The sequence below is a fragment of the Cavia porcellus genome, unplaced genomic scaffold (genome assembly GCF_034190915.1).
Source record: "Cavia porcellus strain 051 isolate PalLab524CR breed Dunkin Hartley unplaced genomic scaffold, mCavPor4.1 scaffold_6, whole genome shotgun sequence".
Lineage (NCBI taxonomy): Eukaryota > Metazoa > Chordata > Mammalia > Rodentia > Caviidae > Cavia > Cavia porcellus.
In genome coordinates, this window is record NW_026947489.1 from 49062466 (window position 1) to 49080011 (window position 17546).

At 40.6% G+C, this 17546-nt stretch overlaps 1 protein-coding gene across 1 annotated transcript in view; it reads left to right on the forward strand.

Moving 5' to 3' along the window:
* The window catches only part of LOC100714419 (uncharacterized), a 247343-nt gene that overhangs the window by 105683 nt on the left and 124114 nt on the right, over positions 1-17546 (forward strand). The window contains exons 78-92 of the mRNA XM_063250621.1: positions 1467-1595; positions 1846-1956; positions 2708-2770; positions 7118-7252; positions 7699-7786; positions 8847-8985; positions 9771-9904; positions 10017-10051; positions 10145-10261; positions 10675-10823; positions 11382-11466; positions 12234-12290; positions 12810-12934; positions 15248-15336; positions 17268-17317. Coding sequence (XP_063106691.1) covers positions 1467-1595; positions 1846-1956; positions 2708-2770; positions 7118-7252; positions 7699-7786; positions 8847-8985; positions 9771-9904; positions 10017-10051; positions 10145-10261; positions 10675-10823; positions 11382-11466; positions 12234-12290; positions 12810-12934; positions 15248-15336; positions 17268-17317 — 1506 coding nt within the window. The remainder of the gene's footprint in view (positions 1-1466; positions 1596-1845; positions 1957-2707; positions 2771-7117; positions 7253-7698; positions 7787-8846; positions 8986-9770; positions 9905-10016; positions 10052-10144; positions 10262-10674; positions 10824-11381; positions 11467-12233; positions 12291-12809; positions 12935-15247; positions 15337-17267; positions 17318-17546) is intronic.

Consider the following 17546-nt stretch of genomic DNA (forward strand, 5'->3'; position numbering starts at 1 on the left):
TCCATAACAATAAAGTATGCCTCAGCAAATGAGCCCAGGTGGCTGATTACAGCTATGCATGAGGCTAAAGTTGAGAGATCAGCACTGTGGATCTAGGCTGGACAACTTAAGATCGTGTCTCACAACAGCATAATAAAATTTCTAGGGATATAGCCCAGGTTTAAAGCACTTGTCTGACTAGTGCAGGGTTCTCTGTTCAAGCCTCAGTATTACAAACAAAAGAAAACAGGAACAAAACAACAAAGAGAAAGTGATAACTGAACACCCCAAAAGAAAAATCGTGTGTGGTTAAAAAAATGACTTCACATGTCATCAAACCTTCACAAGTAGAGGCGTGTTCTGAATCCCAGTGCTTGGTGTGCCACTTCATTTTATCTGTGTAGGACCCTCGCTGCCTACAAGGGTTCGTGATAGGTCTGCCAGCCTGGGGTTTAGCTACAAGCTCCCAACTTGTTACTTGAGACAGAGAAACAATTTTATCTCTCCAAGCATATCTTCTACCTTCTCCTTCTCTTTCCAGGGATAAACCTCCGGCTCCCTTTTTGCTCATGACTCGAGCCTTTTCCAATCCCAAGACTCTACAACCACTCAACCTCTAATTCAAGATGCCAGTAAATCTTCCTGTGTACTGTTTTCCACAGGGAGATGTTTCCCTTAAATCAGCAGTTAATATGTCATGTTCCCACTTCCCACACTCCTCCCTCAGCCAAACTGATAAATGTATTGAGACTTTTTTGTTCTCATTTGAGAGCCTCTATACCCCTGCCCCATGAAGCTCTCTGTGCTCACAGTAAAGGCCTCACCTGCTTATATCTCTCATTGTTTCTGTGCTGCTTCAGATTACGTGCTCAAATTATTCAATCAGTTTGCAGAATAAGGGGGCTGCAAAATATCAGAAATTTTCCATGGAGCCCTTTCCTACAAACCAGTCTACTTGCTGTTCTGTTATTTATAATAGTTTCATTAATGGAAAATGTATCACAAAGTATGAATTAATGAGAGAACTTTACCCAATTACCTCCCACATTGGATGTTCCTCAGCAATTACAATTTTCTCCTTAGTCACATAGTACTTTACAATCCACTTTGTGTTATGAGTTAAAAATTTTCATTATATTTTCTGAACAGGATTCTGTGTGATCCTGGGTGCTCTCCTAGGATAAGCAAAGCGCCTGTTTATAATCAAGTTTTACACAGCCACTTTCGCATTGAGAGTTTTTATTTATCATGGTAAAAGTCCTTCTGAATACACTATCATTCTACATGTTACTGATTTACATTATTTTATGACTTAACACTAGAAAAACTTATATAAACTTCCTGCGGCACATACCAAACACATGACAGAGTTAGGATTTGAAGGGCTCGCGAGAAACCTTTCAATTCCCCATCAGTTGGACGATTGCAGCCTTTCAAAATTGGATTGCACCACCTGAGCCCCTGTGTTTCCTTATGTCCTCCCACAGGACGTGCAGTACTCAGACATCGACTACATGGAGCGGCAGCTGGACTTCACTCTCAGCCCCAAGTTTGCTGGGTTACCGGCTCTGATTGATCGCCTGAAGGCCGATGGGATGCGGGTCATCCTCATCTTGGTTAGTCCTGTGTGAATGTGACTAGTATGCGCAGTGGCTGTCTTCCATGGAGAAGGCATTAGGCTGTATTTTCTTTTGTGCTGCAAGAAGAGAAATTGAATCACAATAAGAATTTGATATTCTAGGCTTGATGGATGTATTAAAGTTCAGATGGAAGCGAGAGACTCCTGTGTCAACAATTCCCCTGTCTCCTGCCCCTTTGTCGTTCCCTGGCTGTGGTTTCCCCACCTGACTTGTGCTTTGCTTTCAGGACCCAGCCATTTCTGGCAATGAGACGCAGCCCTACCCTGCCTTCACTCGGGGTGTGGAAGATGATGTCTTCATCAAGTATCCAAATGATGGAGGCATTGTCTGGGGAAAGGTATGACCTAAGGGATGGATGATCCACCAATCCCAGGCTAGGGCCGTGTCTTAGAGGTGGTAGAATGTTTGTGAGAATTGTTTCTTGGTCCTTTGCATTTGGGATCTGAGGTCCATACTTTTAATTTTTCAATCAAGTTTAGTTGGTACAGGCGAGAATTTTGTAGAATCTACCTGGCTCTATGTTGGAGACCACAAATTCACAGTGGCTCATTTTGCACAGTTCCCTAAGTTTCAAATGTAGATTTGAGATTAGGGTATCACCTTTGGAGACTTCTCATTAATTCTTTTTCATGGGCCATCATCTGCCACCCACTAATAGTAAAGTAAAATTCCTAAGATTAAAAAGAATGCTGCAGGGCAAGATCCTTCTTAGCATAGATCATCTCTACACTCCTGAGTCTTTCCAGGATTATTCATTTACTCCTGAAACTGCAGACCTTGAATCTTGTGCTAGTTATACTTTATGCAACCATTAGAAAGTGGCTGCATTGGAGTATCTTGGTCCCTGCCCCTGCTGAGGCATGGGGCTCCCAGCACCCCACCATGCATTACTCAAGTTGTCTCCGTTTCTCATTTCATCCTCTTGCCATAGCCCTCATACAGGCAGTTGGGCATCTTGACCAGGTCTTCAGTCCCTCTAGATTAGACATACATGCTAATTGATGCATTAGTGACCGTTAAAGCATAGTTTCAATTTTCTTGGGAAATACTGTATGGTGCATTGCTGTTGAATGTTTGTTTCTCCACAGGTTTGGCCTGATTTCCCCGATGTTGTTGTTGATCCCTCTCTAGACTGGGATAGTCAAGTAGAGGTAAGAGCCCCACTGTGCATCTTTGTGGAGGGTTTTTTGGGAGCAAGGAGCCTTACCCAGGTTTCTGGAAATTCCCTGCCATGGATTGGGTTCAGCAAAGGATAAACACTTAGGAATTATGTCCTAAGTGTACATAAGTCTGTGTGCAGATTTCTTCATATACAGTAAAGATCTGTTTCCTGTAGCAATGAAGGTACTGATAAGGTGTTGTTATCCTTGGGAAAGTGAGAGATCTTCAGATTTTTTTCATGGCTTTAGATGACTCTGGTAATTTCGCCCTCAAAGCTGTCAGATTTCAAAGGCCCCTGAAATCCTGATTACACCTCATGTACAAGTGCTACTTCCCTCTGAATCAATGTGTTTGTAGTTGTTCAGATAACTCTCTTACTTACTGTGTCCAAGCTTTCTCTTTAGTTATTGAGTCTTTCTCTGCACATCACTTGTTCTTTTATTCTTCTCTGCCTTGTTATATATGAAACCCCACTGCCATGTTCCTTGAATCTTGACTCTTTCCACTTTTCTCTTTCTCCTTAATTTCCCATCTGTCTTGAAAAGTCTTCTTTCCTAGGAACAGTTTCTTGTTTGCAATGGATTCTGATAGCCCCTACAGCTGGACATAAATGCTGTCCAGCATCATCAATCATTTGTTACCTGAGTGAATTGGTGCTGCTTGTTATTCAGTAGCTTCAACTGTATTCTACCCTGTGATATGTACACCGTGAAGTGATGTTACCCACTGTTCTGATAACATCTCTGAGCAGGGTTCCCTTAGTTCTTAAAAATCATTATCTCTCCTGACTTTGTTTCACTCTTTTTCTGCAATGATTATTCTTTCCATAGGATATTTTAGCCCAAGGAACTGCATAGAATTGTTTTTAAGTCATTGAAGAGATATTTTTCTTTTACCACCAGTAGTACTGAAAGGCATAAGGGGTCCAATATCTGGCCTGTGTGGTCAACAAGGTGGTGGACATTTTACTACTATGAAACTCTGTCAGTTTAAGAATGAATAAATGTTTATCAGTGTTGTGAGAAGAAAGCACAGCAGTAAAGTTTTATAGTATTACTCAAAGCCCAAGGCCAAGAGCCCTTTAAATTGCTCTTAAAAAATATCGGATTCTATCTGATGGATGGGGGTTTATGTGAAAGATTTCCCATTATAAGGTAGTCCTGAAGGCACATTATCAGTGTTGGATAGAAGAATAATATTATACCGAACCTGCATATCTGAGGAGAAATTTCTCAGGTGGGACAGCTCTCCTGGAATAGTGAAAATAGGTATGACTGGTTAGGCATGTATTCTTTTGTGGTGTTACTTTCTGACTGCATGTATCCTAGTTGACAGTAGTGCCCTAGCTCTAAAACATGACACAGGTACTGTTGAACAGGATGCCTGTCTTTGGGCTGTATATGTCTTCATGTTTTGTCCGTAGAGGCAGTAGAAGAGACTGCATTTGATTGGGGCACGTTTCTCAAATTTGCAAGAGAGTTTCAGACTGAGCTCTATATTGTTTTCTTTTTGTGATCTTTTACAAGTATCTATGTGTCTGTCTGTCTATCTACCTATGTAAGATGTGATGAGAATTTGAGGGAAATGACCTATCCATTCTCCTTTCCTCCATTCTTACAAATAATCAAATGAATTTCTGTGTTTCACACAGATCCCGTGGTCACACAAATGTGCCAGGCAGAGGCACTGGTGGACACAGGATTCCATAGTTATATTTTTGCATTGATAGTGGGGCTGCTTCATTCGTCATATGGTTGCGTATTAGCATATGAAACCTACAGCCCATCAGCCACTGGAGTGACTACTGACTCTAATGAGGTTATTTGGAGGCCTGTGGTGCAATATTGATTATCACACAGTGATTGGGAAACACCATGTGCCTTTCAGTGTGTGGTGTCCAGGGTCGCCCATAGAATTCAGTTGCTCCAAATGACAATTTTGCTTTTGAGGGAAACACTTTATTTGGAATCACAGAATTTATTATTGGAACCCCAAGAGACTCTTAGTAAGTGGAATTCTTACAAGTTTTTATATTAATAAGATCCGTTATTCATGAGGCTTGTGAAGGAAAGTTTATGATGTACGTGTCTGACATTCCTGAGGGTTGTATAAAACAACAAAACAAATACTCAAGTATTAAAGAGGACAATGTGTAACATCAACTAATAATTTTTTAATGATAATATAGTTCTTTTAAATTCTTATTTGAAATACTTCTACCTTTTTTCCTTTTGTCTTGTTTTTATTCTTTTTTTCTTTAAACAAATAGATAAATTAATAAACCCCATAGAAAGCAAAATTTTCCTTTCTTTCTTTCTCTCCCTCTCTTCTTTTTCCTTCCTTCCTTCCTTCCTTCGTTCCTTCCTTCCTTTCTTCTTTCCTTCCTTTCTTCTTCCCTTTCTCTCTTTCTCTCTATACTTGGAGTCTAAATCCGTACCTTATGCTTGCCAAGCAAGCACAGTGCTGCTTAGCTGCATTCTAGCTCAAAAAGCAAATTTAGAGTTCAAATTTTGTAGTTTTAATTTAGTAATCCTGGATTGGGGACCAGGAATTGCAGTTTAGTACTCAAAGTGGATTGGAATAAGCAATTCTTGATCCAGTCATTCGGGTGTGCACAGCTCTGGTTCAATATCCAAGTAAGTATAAGCAAAGAGGTAGGGTGGAATGTTGACAGAGTACAGCTGACCTCACATTTGGTTAATGGAAATGAATGATTCGAGTGTGACTTATTGAGGTTAATATAACATGGTTGGCTTAATTTCCACTTGCGTCCTCTTGTTGATTAAATTGTAATGCAGACATAGCTAATAGTTGCTTTTCATCCTACTCTTCTGTTCCCTCTGTATCCTGTTGTTTCTGACCTTGCCTTAGATGGAGTCCCTGGAGTGGAATTTTGTTTTCTCCTAGTTTTATGGTTTCATTTCTTTCAGTCATTTGAAGATGCTTCCAAAGATTTCTAATAATGTGACTTCTTGCTTTTTGTAAGAAAGGTCTATGCACGCAGATCTATTTGCATGTTTTTATGTTTTCTCTAGACATGTGATTTTCTGTAGACACTTGATTTTGTGTACTGTGAGTAGGAACTGACATTCCCTTAGGTAAAGTCCTTTCTGTTGCTCTTCTAATCTTACCCCCAATACTATTGAGCTATTTCACTATTAGAAAATGAATGGTGTGATTAATCAGAGGAGAATGTTTATAGAGGTATACCAGCTATCATCATGTCCCTTGAAAAGGCACTTGGAGTATACAGATATTTTTGAATTTTGCTGCTTAAAGATATGAGACTTTACAATTAAACACAATACTTACTGCAAGTTATTATGAATTATTATGCCTGACTAAGGAGACATAATAATAGAGGAGCGCAAAATAGAACAGAAGAATATCAGAACATTTTCTTCGAAGAACATTCAGTTCAATTTCACAGATTCCTGTTTTAAAGTTTTATTTTTGTTAGTACGTATTTTGAATTCCGTGATAATTGCATTATTCGTGGCGAGTTTGTGCACAGCACATCTTTCTTGTTTTTAATATCTGTCTGCTGTTCCTGTTCTTCCTTCCTCCATTTCTTAATCCCCTTCCCTTTTGCCAAGAGTGGCACTTTAAATCTATATTTACAGTTCAAATAAGGACATTATGTTTACTATTTGAGGGTGCAGGGAGAGTGGGCATTGAAACTTTCTCCTAAGGTCCCCTCATTTCACATTAGACACAGCTGCACAATACTTTTATATGTGTGTCTTTAATAAGAGTGCATTTGTTGGTTCATAATATGGGTCCTTTACTATGTGAAATGTGGTACTAGGTTAAGGAGAGAGAGGAATGAAAGTATAGCTGCACTTTTTATGTAGTTAAGAAACTATAGAAAATAAAGATGCATCCAGGTGTAATATCACAAGCGCAAATTGTATGCCTTCCTCTCAATCCTAGCTGATGTTTTGTTGTAACCTGCTACGGCACATCTCATTTCTACTCTTTCTCCTTATCATCGTTCTGCCTCTTGCCTTGTCTTTGAGAAGAGTTTAGGAAATATCTGGACAGAAGTTGAAGGCTGAGCATCCAGAGCATCAGATTATGAGATGAGGTTGCTGTTGCTGTTCATATTAACCTGTAGGGGTAATCAACCTCTGCATGTCTTCCAAACTCTAGGGTATATGATTTGTGCTCATTCTTCTGTATTGTACTCAAGAAACCTACGCAGGTTTGTTCTGTTCGGCCTATCACGATCTACCACCTGACAGTGTAGTCTTTGCATGGGTTACATTGTAAGTAAGTGTTTGCTTGCTGTGTAATACATTCATTTAGCACAAATGAGTTATACTTTGTTTTTATAGCAATACCGAGCTTATGCGGCTTTCCCAGACTTTTTCCGTAATTCAACTGTCCTGTGGTGGAAGAGGGAGATTCAAGAGCTGTACAACAACACACAGAATCCAGAGAAGAGCTTGAAATTTGACGGCATGTGGATTGTAAGTGTGCATATGTGTTCCTTACACATGGATAGGTGTGCATATCTTTTTTGTTTCTTAAGTTGCAGATCCTTGACTCCTACATGTGAATAATAGTGAAGAAATGCTTTTAATATTTCAAAAACACTTAGTCACTCAGTATGGGGAAGCCATGCTACCCTTCAAACGTTGTATCTTGCCCTAGGGTTCTGGTGTAAGACCTGGGCAATTACTAGGAAATCTTTGCAGTTTTTAGTTTCCCAAGAGACAATTTTTGTCACTCTTTGATCGGTCACCTTGTAGGGAATTAATTGAGTTTTCAAGTTGTTCTTCCCTGGATTTGATGAACTTCCTTGTGCAAGCATGTTTAGGGATTCCAGTATTTTAAGTAATTTATTCACTACTCTCTTTTTTCTGGACAGGACATGATTATCTTTTAAAATGAACTATGAACACTTATTTTGTAGGACATGAATGAACCAGCAAGTTTTGTGAATGGAGCTGTCCCTTCAGGCTGCAGGAATGGTACTCTGAACCATCCTCCCTATATGCCATGTAAGGACCCTGTGACTCTCTGCTGTGTATCCCTGGATAGAAATAGGGTACCCCTAGAAGAGCCCAGCATCTAGGGGTTTATCCTGAGCCCTGAGAACCTGCCCTAATTGATCTAATGATTTTTGGAAATCAAGACAAAATCACTTTTAGGACTTTTCTACTTATGGTGTGCAGTATGCTGGGGCCAGAGGGATTGATTTTGCACAGCTTGATGGAGTCCTCACTATAGTTTAGAATAAATAGTATTCTTTCTTGGAAAACTAGAGGAGTGATCCATGAGCAATCAAGTTATTGTTAAGTTTCACAGTTCAATGTCTTATACAGAGAAGGGAATAAGGACTAAATTCAATAAGGATGTTACCTTAAGTGTTTTCCTCTCAGATTTTATATGATATTTGGGTAGAAAGCACTGAAGCACTGTAATGTCTCCAAAGAAGTCTCACACATTGATTTCAAAGCTGTCCATGAATCTCTTTGGTGAAATGTTGAGGAGCTCACTGCTTTCTCCTTTCAAGAAGCACCTCTTGTTGCCACTCATCTATGAGACAATTAATTCATGATTTCTCTTAGTTTTTGGTGATAATATATCTTCAATGATTTCTTTTGCCACTAATTGATATAAAGTAACGGTATCCTCTTCTATTGTGGCCATGGACTTTATTGACCTTGAAGTTGTGTTTGTATTTTAATCCCTAGAAATTATACTTTCTATAAATTTGGCGACTATCCATAGATTATATGAAGTTCCATGTCTCAGCTTTTTATACTATAGGAAATCACTAATCTACTCTTCCTCCTAGAATTGTCTAAAATGACTTAGAAGTTAAAATACAGCGTATCATCCCTAATGATGTAGTGTTTAAGAACCCCGAATTTTCTGGCAGGAAATTCTGCTTTCTGTAGTGAACTTGATGTTGAAAATTCTGGGGTAAATGGTCATACCACAGCACCCACTGTTGTTACCTTGTCCCTGGGAAGCAGGAAATAATCTTCAGATTCAGAGTATCTTCCCTTAAAAAGGCTGCGGGTGGTTTTGACATTTCTAAATCTTTCCCCTTAGATTTGGAGGACAGAAATGGTGGCCTAAGCAGTAAGACCCTGTGCATGGAGGGTGAGCAGATCCTTCCAGATGGTTCCAGAGTGCGTCACTACGATGTGCACAGCCTGTATGGATGGTCTCAAACTAGGCCCACCTATGAGTGAGTTTCTCTCTGCCTTCTCTAGTTGATAAAATCTGTAGGATCAGCCAGGGATGGGTGTAGAATCTCTACAGTTCTTTGATGTATCATGCGAAGATTTAGGGAAAGTTTAAGTACAAGCCATTTTAAATCTTAAACAAAAAGCCTGCAAGCATACAGCCAGGCCCTATGACTGTAGCTGATAGGACCGAAGTAAATAAGTCAGTTTTCCGATCATAGAGAAACTAACAATCCAAATGGGTCACACACAGAGGGTTATCAGTGCTGTGACAGCATTGATTAGAAATCTCAAAAGGAATAAGAATGATAAGTACGTTTTTGTCATCTCAAAATGGACATATCCCTATTTTTCACCTACTGTGTTTGAATAGTTCCTGCGTATCCTGTTTAATTAACCTTTTCTAGTTTGTGAAGTCACTGGATAGTATTTATAACCTTCAGTGAATCTGTAACAAGAACTTGCCTCTTTCCTCCTCCTGGATAGAAAACCAAGTCTCGTGTTAATAAGTAACAGAGTTAGTGCTTGTTTACAATTTCAGGATAACCACGTGATTTTATCATATTGTGAACTCATGGTAAACACTGAAAAAATAAACCAGTGATATTAATGGCCTCCATCAGTGTGCACCATCCTACCTGCGTTCCACTTTTTCCTGTTCTGATCAGGCGTGAGGCAAACAGTTCCTCACCATGCCCTAGGCACCGGGAACTTTACAAGGCAGAGGCCTGTAGCCTTTCTTTTCCTACTTTGGTGTCATTTCACCCCCTTGCTGTCCTCCAACCAGAGCCGTGCAGGAGGTGACAGGACAGCGAGGGATTGTCATCACCCGCTCCACATTCCCCTCTTCTGGCCGCTGGGCAGGACACTGGCTGGGAGACAACACGGCCGCGTGGGACCAGCTGAAGAAATCGATCATTGGTAAGTGGGCCTGTTGGCAGGGCTGTGGTGGCAGGGAGGGGTGAGGGAGGAGGAGCAGGAGGAGCGGGCAGGGCCCGATGCCGCCCTCACACACTTGTGGTTCCCATTGCAGGCATGATGGAGTTCAGCCTCTTTGGCATGTCCTATGTAAGTGGCCTTCAGATCCCTCCTGATTGCTTCCAAGGTGGTGCCAGCATTCAGAAATCACCACCGACCTGGTTTTATTTCCTCTTGTTTCAGACCGGGGCAGACATCTGTGGGTTCTTTCAAGATGCCGATTATGAGATGTGTGCTCGCTGGATGCAGCTGGGGGCCTTTTACCCCTTCTCCAGGAACCACAACACCATTGGCACCAGGGTAGGACCTCAGCTCCCGCTGACTGCTGTGTAGTTTGTTTTTTCCTTTTGTTTTTTCACTTAAGATACACAACCGTTTTTGAGCTAAGTTCAACCAACTGTTTCCTTGGGGAAATCATCCAAATTGTGAAGCTCTCCTCTCAGCAAACCATATTCTTCCGTATTGTGTAGGGAATAATTGGGCTCAGCAAGGTTTTTCTACATTATTTGAGAGAAATATCTGAAACAAACTTGTATTTGCTTTCTAGGAGTGCTTCAGTGTCCCTTTCCAGCATATTCATAATATTCTTGAAGTCTCCCCTGTCGTTACCTTTAGTTTAGTTATGTGTGAGCCATGTGGAAAATGTGCACTGACCCTCTGAGCTTTGTGATTTCCCGCTTGCAAAATGCTGAACAGTCCTTTTCCCCCTTTAGAGACAAGACCCTGTGTCCTGGGATGCTGCCTTTGTGACTATTTCAAAAAGTGTGTTGGAGACCAGATACACCCTGTTGCCCTACCTCTACACCTTGATGCACAAGGCCCACACAGAGGGCGTCACTGTCGTGAGGCCTCTCCTGCACGAGTGAGTGTCCCCCTGGTACCTTACGCACTAAGGCAGAATGCATTTCTTTTTGTAGAGTGGTAGTGCATGCAGAGAATTTCTCCAAGCAGAAGATATGATTTCTCTTTTATTATAAGATCATAAGACAGAGATGGTAATTGCACTTTTAATAGTCCCTGAAGAAAAGATATTTATCAGCTGACAAAATGTCTTAAAGGATTCTACACAATATAGCATAATTGTATGTAATTTGTCAATGCAGACACAGGTCTCCATTTCTTTTTTTTACCGTTGTTGTTACATGAGCCTGGGCCTAAATGAGTTTAGTTAACCAAAGAAGATACTTAGTGAGAGACGAAAGCGATGAGGGCCAACCTGGGGTTTAGCATGTGCCATGGTGAGGAAATATCTTTCTGTCTTCAGAGGAGCCTGACCTGTGGAGAGCGGGGCTCCATATTTTCAGTGACACTCAGAAGTGAGGATGGCAGTGAATGCAGCTGAATTCTTCACACAGAGTTGAAGCTGAGGTCTTTCCTCAGACCCTGGGATCTGATTGTGACCAGTTTCTTTTCCTTCCAGGTTTGTGTCAGACCGTGTGACCTGGGATGTAGACAGTCAGTTCCTGCTGGGCCCGGCCTTGCTGGTCAGCCCTGTCCTGGAGCCTGTGAGTGTGGAGGGCCAGGCTGGTGGGTGGAGGATCTGAGCTGTGAGGCTGGGTGACTAGGGAAGGAGAAGCCAGCAGGGGTACGAAGTTGCCTGAGTCATGGCTTCTTGTTCTATCTTGTTCTCTTTTTCTCCTGTGTCAAAGAATATGACTTCAATATTGTGGTATCAGCCTCCACTTCTTTAATGTCTGCCTGACAATCCTGGTTAGAACCATAAGAAAAACAAACAAATAAAGCAACAACCATTTTGTCCTAATACCCTCAAGATACATTTGAGAAATTTACATTTCTCCAAGCAGGAAGAGTATATATGGATTTCATTACAGTGTCCTGTCACGATTAGAACACTTTGCAAGAGAGCTATCCACAGACATGTGTGTTATTCCCTTGCTTCTACTGAGCCCAACTGGCTGCAACAGCCATTCCATTACTTGTCTCTGAATCACCTTAAATATGCGTCTGATGCCACCTAATGTCACCCTCCTTATCCTACCTATGAGTTCTGCTCCAGACCCAAGCTCAGATAGATTATGTCTTAGCTAAGTGTTTGGGCTAAGTGTATAATCCAGTGTTGATATTTTCCTCTGATGTACTGGATCCCAACGAGATTTATGGAAGTCACTTAACTGGGTAGCAAAATTTCCTCTGGGTGCAAACAGGGAACAGGTGGGTCCCATGCAATCTTTTCATTCCTTTTGTTTGGCCTGATTTCTGTGTTCTAAAATTTAGAAATTCTCACTGCCCATACATTTGTGTACAATTTCAGGATGCCAGAAGTTTCAAAGCCTATTTCCCTGGAGCCCACTGGTACGATTACTACACGGTAAGTTTTTTCATCCTGTGTAGGTGAGGGAAATGCATAAACAAGTGAGTTAGATGGATCCTGTGCATGGCAAACCCTGGATGTGTGTGCTCCTGCTTTAGGATTTGTAGTCTTGCATAAACCACTTTAAGCATTGTAACTCAATTTTGTTATTGCTCTATTGAGTATGACTGGTCACTCACATAAATGTAAAATAAACATGAACTTCTCACAGGGACCTGTGTTGTCCTGAGTGCTCTCTACTAGAGATTCTATACATTTTCTTGAAGCTGACTACTCACAATATTGGTATTTGTACTAGTATCTTGGGTAGTATTTGTTACACAAAGCCTTTCAAGGTAAGTCATTACAGCAGGGAGCAGATGACAGCAGAGAGTGAGCAGAAAGTGTCCTCGCAGGTATGTGCTGAACTGTGAAGTACAGGCAGCAAGTTCTGAGAGTCAGAAGAGATATCGGCCCAATGCACTGTCGAGAGAGGTGTGTGTCCTGGCCTTCATGCTCTCCTTTCCCTGCCTACAGGGTGTGAACATTAATGCAAGGGGGCAGTGGAAGGATGTGGCAGCCCCTCTGGACCACATTAATCTTCATGTGCGTGGGGGCTACATCTTGCCCTTGCAGGAGCCTGCGCTGAACACTCACTTAAGGTAAATTATGGACCAGGGCTCTGATTGGCAAATATGAAGAACACTGGTTTGTATTGAATGCTACCAATGCCTTAATTGTCATTCTGAAGTCCAAAACGATTTTCCAGAAAATATATTTTTTTAATTTTTAAAAATTTGCTTTTGTTTTCTCCATATCCATAGCTCTTTTTCTCTGTCTCCATTCTTGATGAGAAGTTAGTGAAGACCGTTGAAGGCTGCCGCCCAGGACATTTGTGCTCGCCTGTTAGGAGCTGTAGTCAAATTGTATCTTGTGTGTCTGTTGGTCTTTTCTCCTGAGTGTTTTTGTCTACACCTGCAGCCAGATGGGTTTTGAGAGGCACTAATCTGCATTCTTAAGTCCTCTGAATTTCACAAACACACTGACAGCCAGAATAGTCATTCTTCCCGGTTCATGTGGGCCTCTTGCAGTATTAGCACTGAAGCTCAGCACTTGGTTGCTGTCATCAGCTATAAAGCAGGTGCGAGGGCAGTGCCTCCACACTGATTTCTCATGAATCTTCGTGTGTGGCAGGTATCACTGGTGTTACAATCTCAACCTAGGTGCAAGCATCGTAGTTCGACAGTGAAGCAAGTGTGTCTTCATGTCAAGTGTCTCTGTGTCCCCTTGCTCTGGCTGAGGAAAAATTCCAAGGTCTGTGTATTTGGAGGAGGGGTGAAAGCTTTACAGTGTCACTTTTCTCTCCTCAGTAATGTGTTGATTGCTACAGTTGCACCTTATCAGAGTGTGGGGCTACGGTTCTGCTCATACCCTGTTCCTTATGTTAAACGCCTCTGTCCCTGTTTCGTTTCTTTCAAGATTGTTTCATGCTCTGTGTTGAAAATTGTACTCTGTGAAGTTTCTTTGAGAATATGAATCTACAGTTGTTTACTTTGACTGTGTTTCTTGGTGCCTTGTTGTTTGTGTGTTTATTGATATTTTGCTTTTCAGGTGTAGTGAGCATTAGGTCTGACGTGAGTCTCCTTCCTGCGGAGGTGAATTGCCTTGTCTTTGGTTGCAAGCCAGTGGCACGGCTCCCATCTTGGTTTCTTATGAACTTGCTAACTGAACCCAGCTTCACATGAGGATTGGAGATTCAGGTTCTCTATAATGGATTATCAGGTGTAGTGGCACAGTTTGAGCCTTCAGAGGCATTTGTCCCTGGGAAATTCCAGATTTTTCTTACTATACTCCCTTGTGGCTAGAGACCAATATTTGCTTTCCTGTTGTTTCTGTGAAGTGTTGGCTAGCCCCTATTTACTTGAAAGTCCAACGATTATTTTTAGAGGATTTTGTATTTGTAATATATTTAAGGACAAATAATATATCAATAGATGTGTTGTCAAGAATATATCATCTACTGTATTGCTGGAAGTCTCTCACAATTTCTGTGGTATCTTAGAGTTTATTTCTCTTTTCATCGTCTGATTTGATTATTTGGTAAATAAACGTAATATTTCTTAATGTATAGCATGTCCAAAAGTTCAGGAATTGTTAGTTATTCATCTGTGTATTTCCTGCACTCTGTAGCACTGACTATTTGAGACATGCAGTGAGTGAGAGCAGGCGATTGCCTTGGTAACCTGAGTTGCATGGAGAAGGCTGAACTGTGAAGACTGGGGTAGGAAAGGTGAAGCAGGGCGAGGCACAGGAGGAGCAGGGGCTGGGAGGGAGTCCAGAGGAGTTGCTCAATGAACAGATCCCAAGCAACTCTGCTTTCTTCCTTCTTCTTTCCCTACTTGCATCTGATTATCTTTATCAGTTTTGTTTTATGTTTTCATTTTAAAATATAAAACAAGTAATTAAAATGTCATTTTTGTCTAAACTCAGATTAATGATATGCCCCCAGATAAGGCAGTTGCCATGGTATAGACAGAGCTTACTGAAGTTTTTGCTTTCTGAGGAAATACGCTGCTGAGGCACAAAAGTGGCTCTCCCAGAGGCAGCTGGCACTTGTACTGTGGGGAGCATCACTAATATGATGTGGCTGCACAGTTATCGTCTGGTATTTCCTTCCCATCCAGTTGGATGTGTTGTAAATAATAGTAGTAGCTGTAGTTTTAATATAGTGATTGCAGTGATTTTTACGTTTATATTATTGGCCTGTACATGTATGTTTATTGCAATGTTTGAGGCATTTCTCTCTTATGTGACACTGCTATAAAAGAAGCTCAGGGCAAGTTTCTCCTAGTGCCTGAAGGAAAGCAGAGCAACCTGATGCTAGTGATTTTTCCCTTTTCAGCTTGATGGGCATGTGGGCCAAAGTTTTAGAGACGGAAGTCTTTTATTTCTTGCATGTTTCTCATTCCTTACAGCCGGAAGAATCCTCTTGGTCTCCTGATTGCCCTGGATGAGAACAAAGAAGCAAGAGGGGAGCTCTTCTGGGATGATGGCGAATCAAAGGGTGAGTACAGTTTCAAGAATATTGCTGTTGAGAAACCTGTCTCCCGACTTACTGCTTTCTTTCTCACTGTGCCTAGCAGCCAAAGTCAGCTGAGTGAAGAGTTTTGTTCTGGTTTCTCCTGAACAGTAATGGGGCAGTAATGCATGAACCACAGATAGAAGGAAAATGCATTTATACCAGTAAAATTCTCTCCCTGCACAGCAGTCATCAGTGACAATTTGTCTTCTTCTTCTTAGTGTCTATCTGGGAGATATCTTCAAACTACGCCTATAATTCTTTTGTGATATAAGTGATTTCCTCCCAAATCTTGTGAACATGCATTGACATGAAAAATGTCATCTCAGGCAGGCAGGAAGCATATACTTCACCAGGGAATCTACAAGTAGGCCTGCTTGGGCGCATTTTTCTGTGTCTTTTATATGAACAATTCTTATGTCTGTAGCTTTCGAAATAGATTCCCATGAGGTAGATGCATGGTAAGGACCTGAGAGGGACACTTTTCAAGGTTACCGTAAAAGAAGACGTAAAAGTGCAATCTTAATCTCAAATACTCTGTGCTTTTCTTTTTATTCTCAAGATGTAGATATAAAACACTTAATATTTGTATATTATTAAAAAGTACAATCAACAAAATTTGAATAAAGTTTATGTGAACAGTGTATGCATATATTTTGTGTAATGATAACACTGTCCTGTGAACACATCTTCCAACACACATGCTGTAGCTTAAGTTTTGGAATTTGTTCTCATAATTCAAGGTTTCACACTCCAACCAGTATTTCTTGATTTCTTCCACTCTTCTCTGTGTTACATCCGCTGTTGCACATTTTGCTTGTATCTGTCTAACTTTTTCAGAGTCTATTTATAAATCTCCACACAGAAATGAATCTATACAACATTAAGTTTTTTCTGGTTAATTTGACTTGTCATCCATGTTGTCAAAAATGTCAAAGTTGGTCACATTTTTTATGGCTGAATAATACCTTGCTCTCTGTAAGTTCCACAGTGTATCTTTCCACTCATCTGTTGATGGATACTTGTTGTGTCCAAATCTTGAGTGTTAAGAAACTGATTTGAAAACTTAAATGTAAAGCCTGGAAGTATGAAACTCCCACAATAGGGAAATTTTTTGACACTGGCCTTGTCATCAATTTTGAATATGACACTGAAAACAGGCAACAAAAGTAAAAACAAAACGTTTGTTACGACATCAAAGTAAAAGGCTTATGCATAAAGAAGAATCCAACATTATAAAAAGTGAGCCCACATATTAATGGACATGTGTGCAAGCTACAACTGTAATAAAATGGTTTATATATAAAAGCATGCAGGAACTCTTATAACTGAGTTGCAAGAAAATAAATAAGCTGACTTAAAAATAAGTCTAATAGACATTTTTTCCAAAGAAGACTTACCACTGGCCAACAAGTATGCACAAAGTATTGCTCATCACTAAGCTGAAGAGAAATACTGATGAAAAATTGCAGTGATACATCGACTCAGGGTTATCAAGAAAGGTGCAATGGGAAAGAGCAGAGACTGCAGTGTTCCCAAAGGTTCTGAGGAATGGAGGGAACTCTTGATATTTTCTTGGTAAACATATAAATTTATACAGCCATTACATAAAGCTATGTAAATGTTCCATAAAATATTAAAAGTAGAACTATGTGATCTGGCAATCTCATTTCTAGTGTCTGTTCAATAAGTGTAGTGAGCCTATCAAAGAGGAATGTACACTCCCATGTTAAAGGCAGCTGAGATCCAGAGACAGTCCATGGTTCCACTTACTGAAGAGTGAATAAAGAAGTCATGGCAGATGTACAGCAAGGAACTCCTGCCATCTGTGAGACAGAGTCAGCTTTAAGGAGAGGCAGATGAGGTTTGTGCTTTGGTGAGCAGAGAGTCTGAGTTGCCTTTTTTTCTGCTTTCAGATACTGTGGCCAATCATGTTTACCTTTTATGTGACTTTTCTGCCACCCAAGTAAGTACTGCATTTTTATGTATTTTACCTGTGGGCTTTCATCTGACTATTAGCACATATGTGCTTGTTGATATGTTTGATTATGTATTTAACTTACTGGGATTAAGGGTGATAGTTGGAGATATTTCCTTTTAGGGTATAACAGCCAGTAGTAACCGTGTGAGTAACTAGAGGAGACACTCGTATTGGCAAATCAAAGCAGCTAATGTTTATAAATATAGATTTGTCA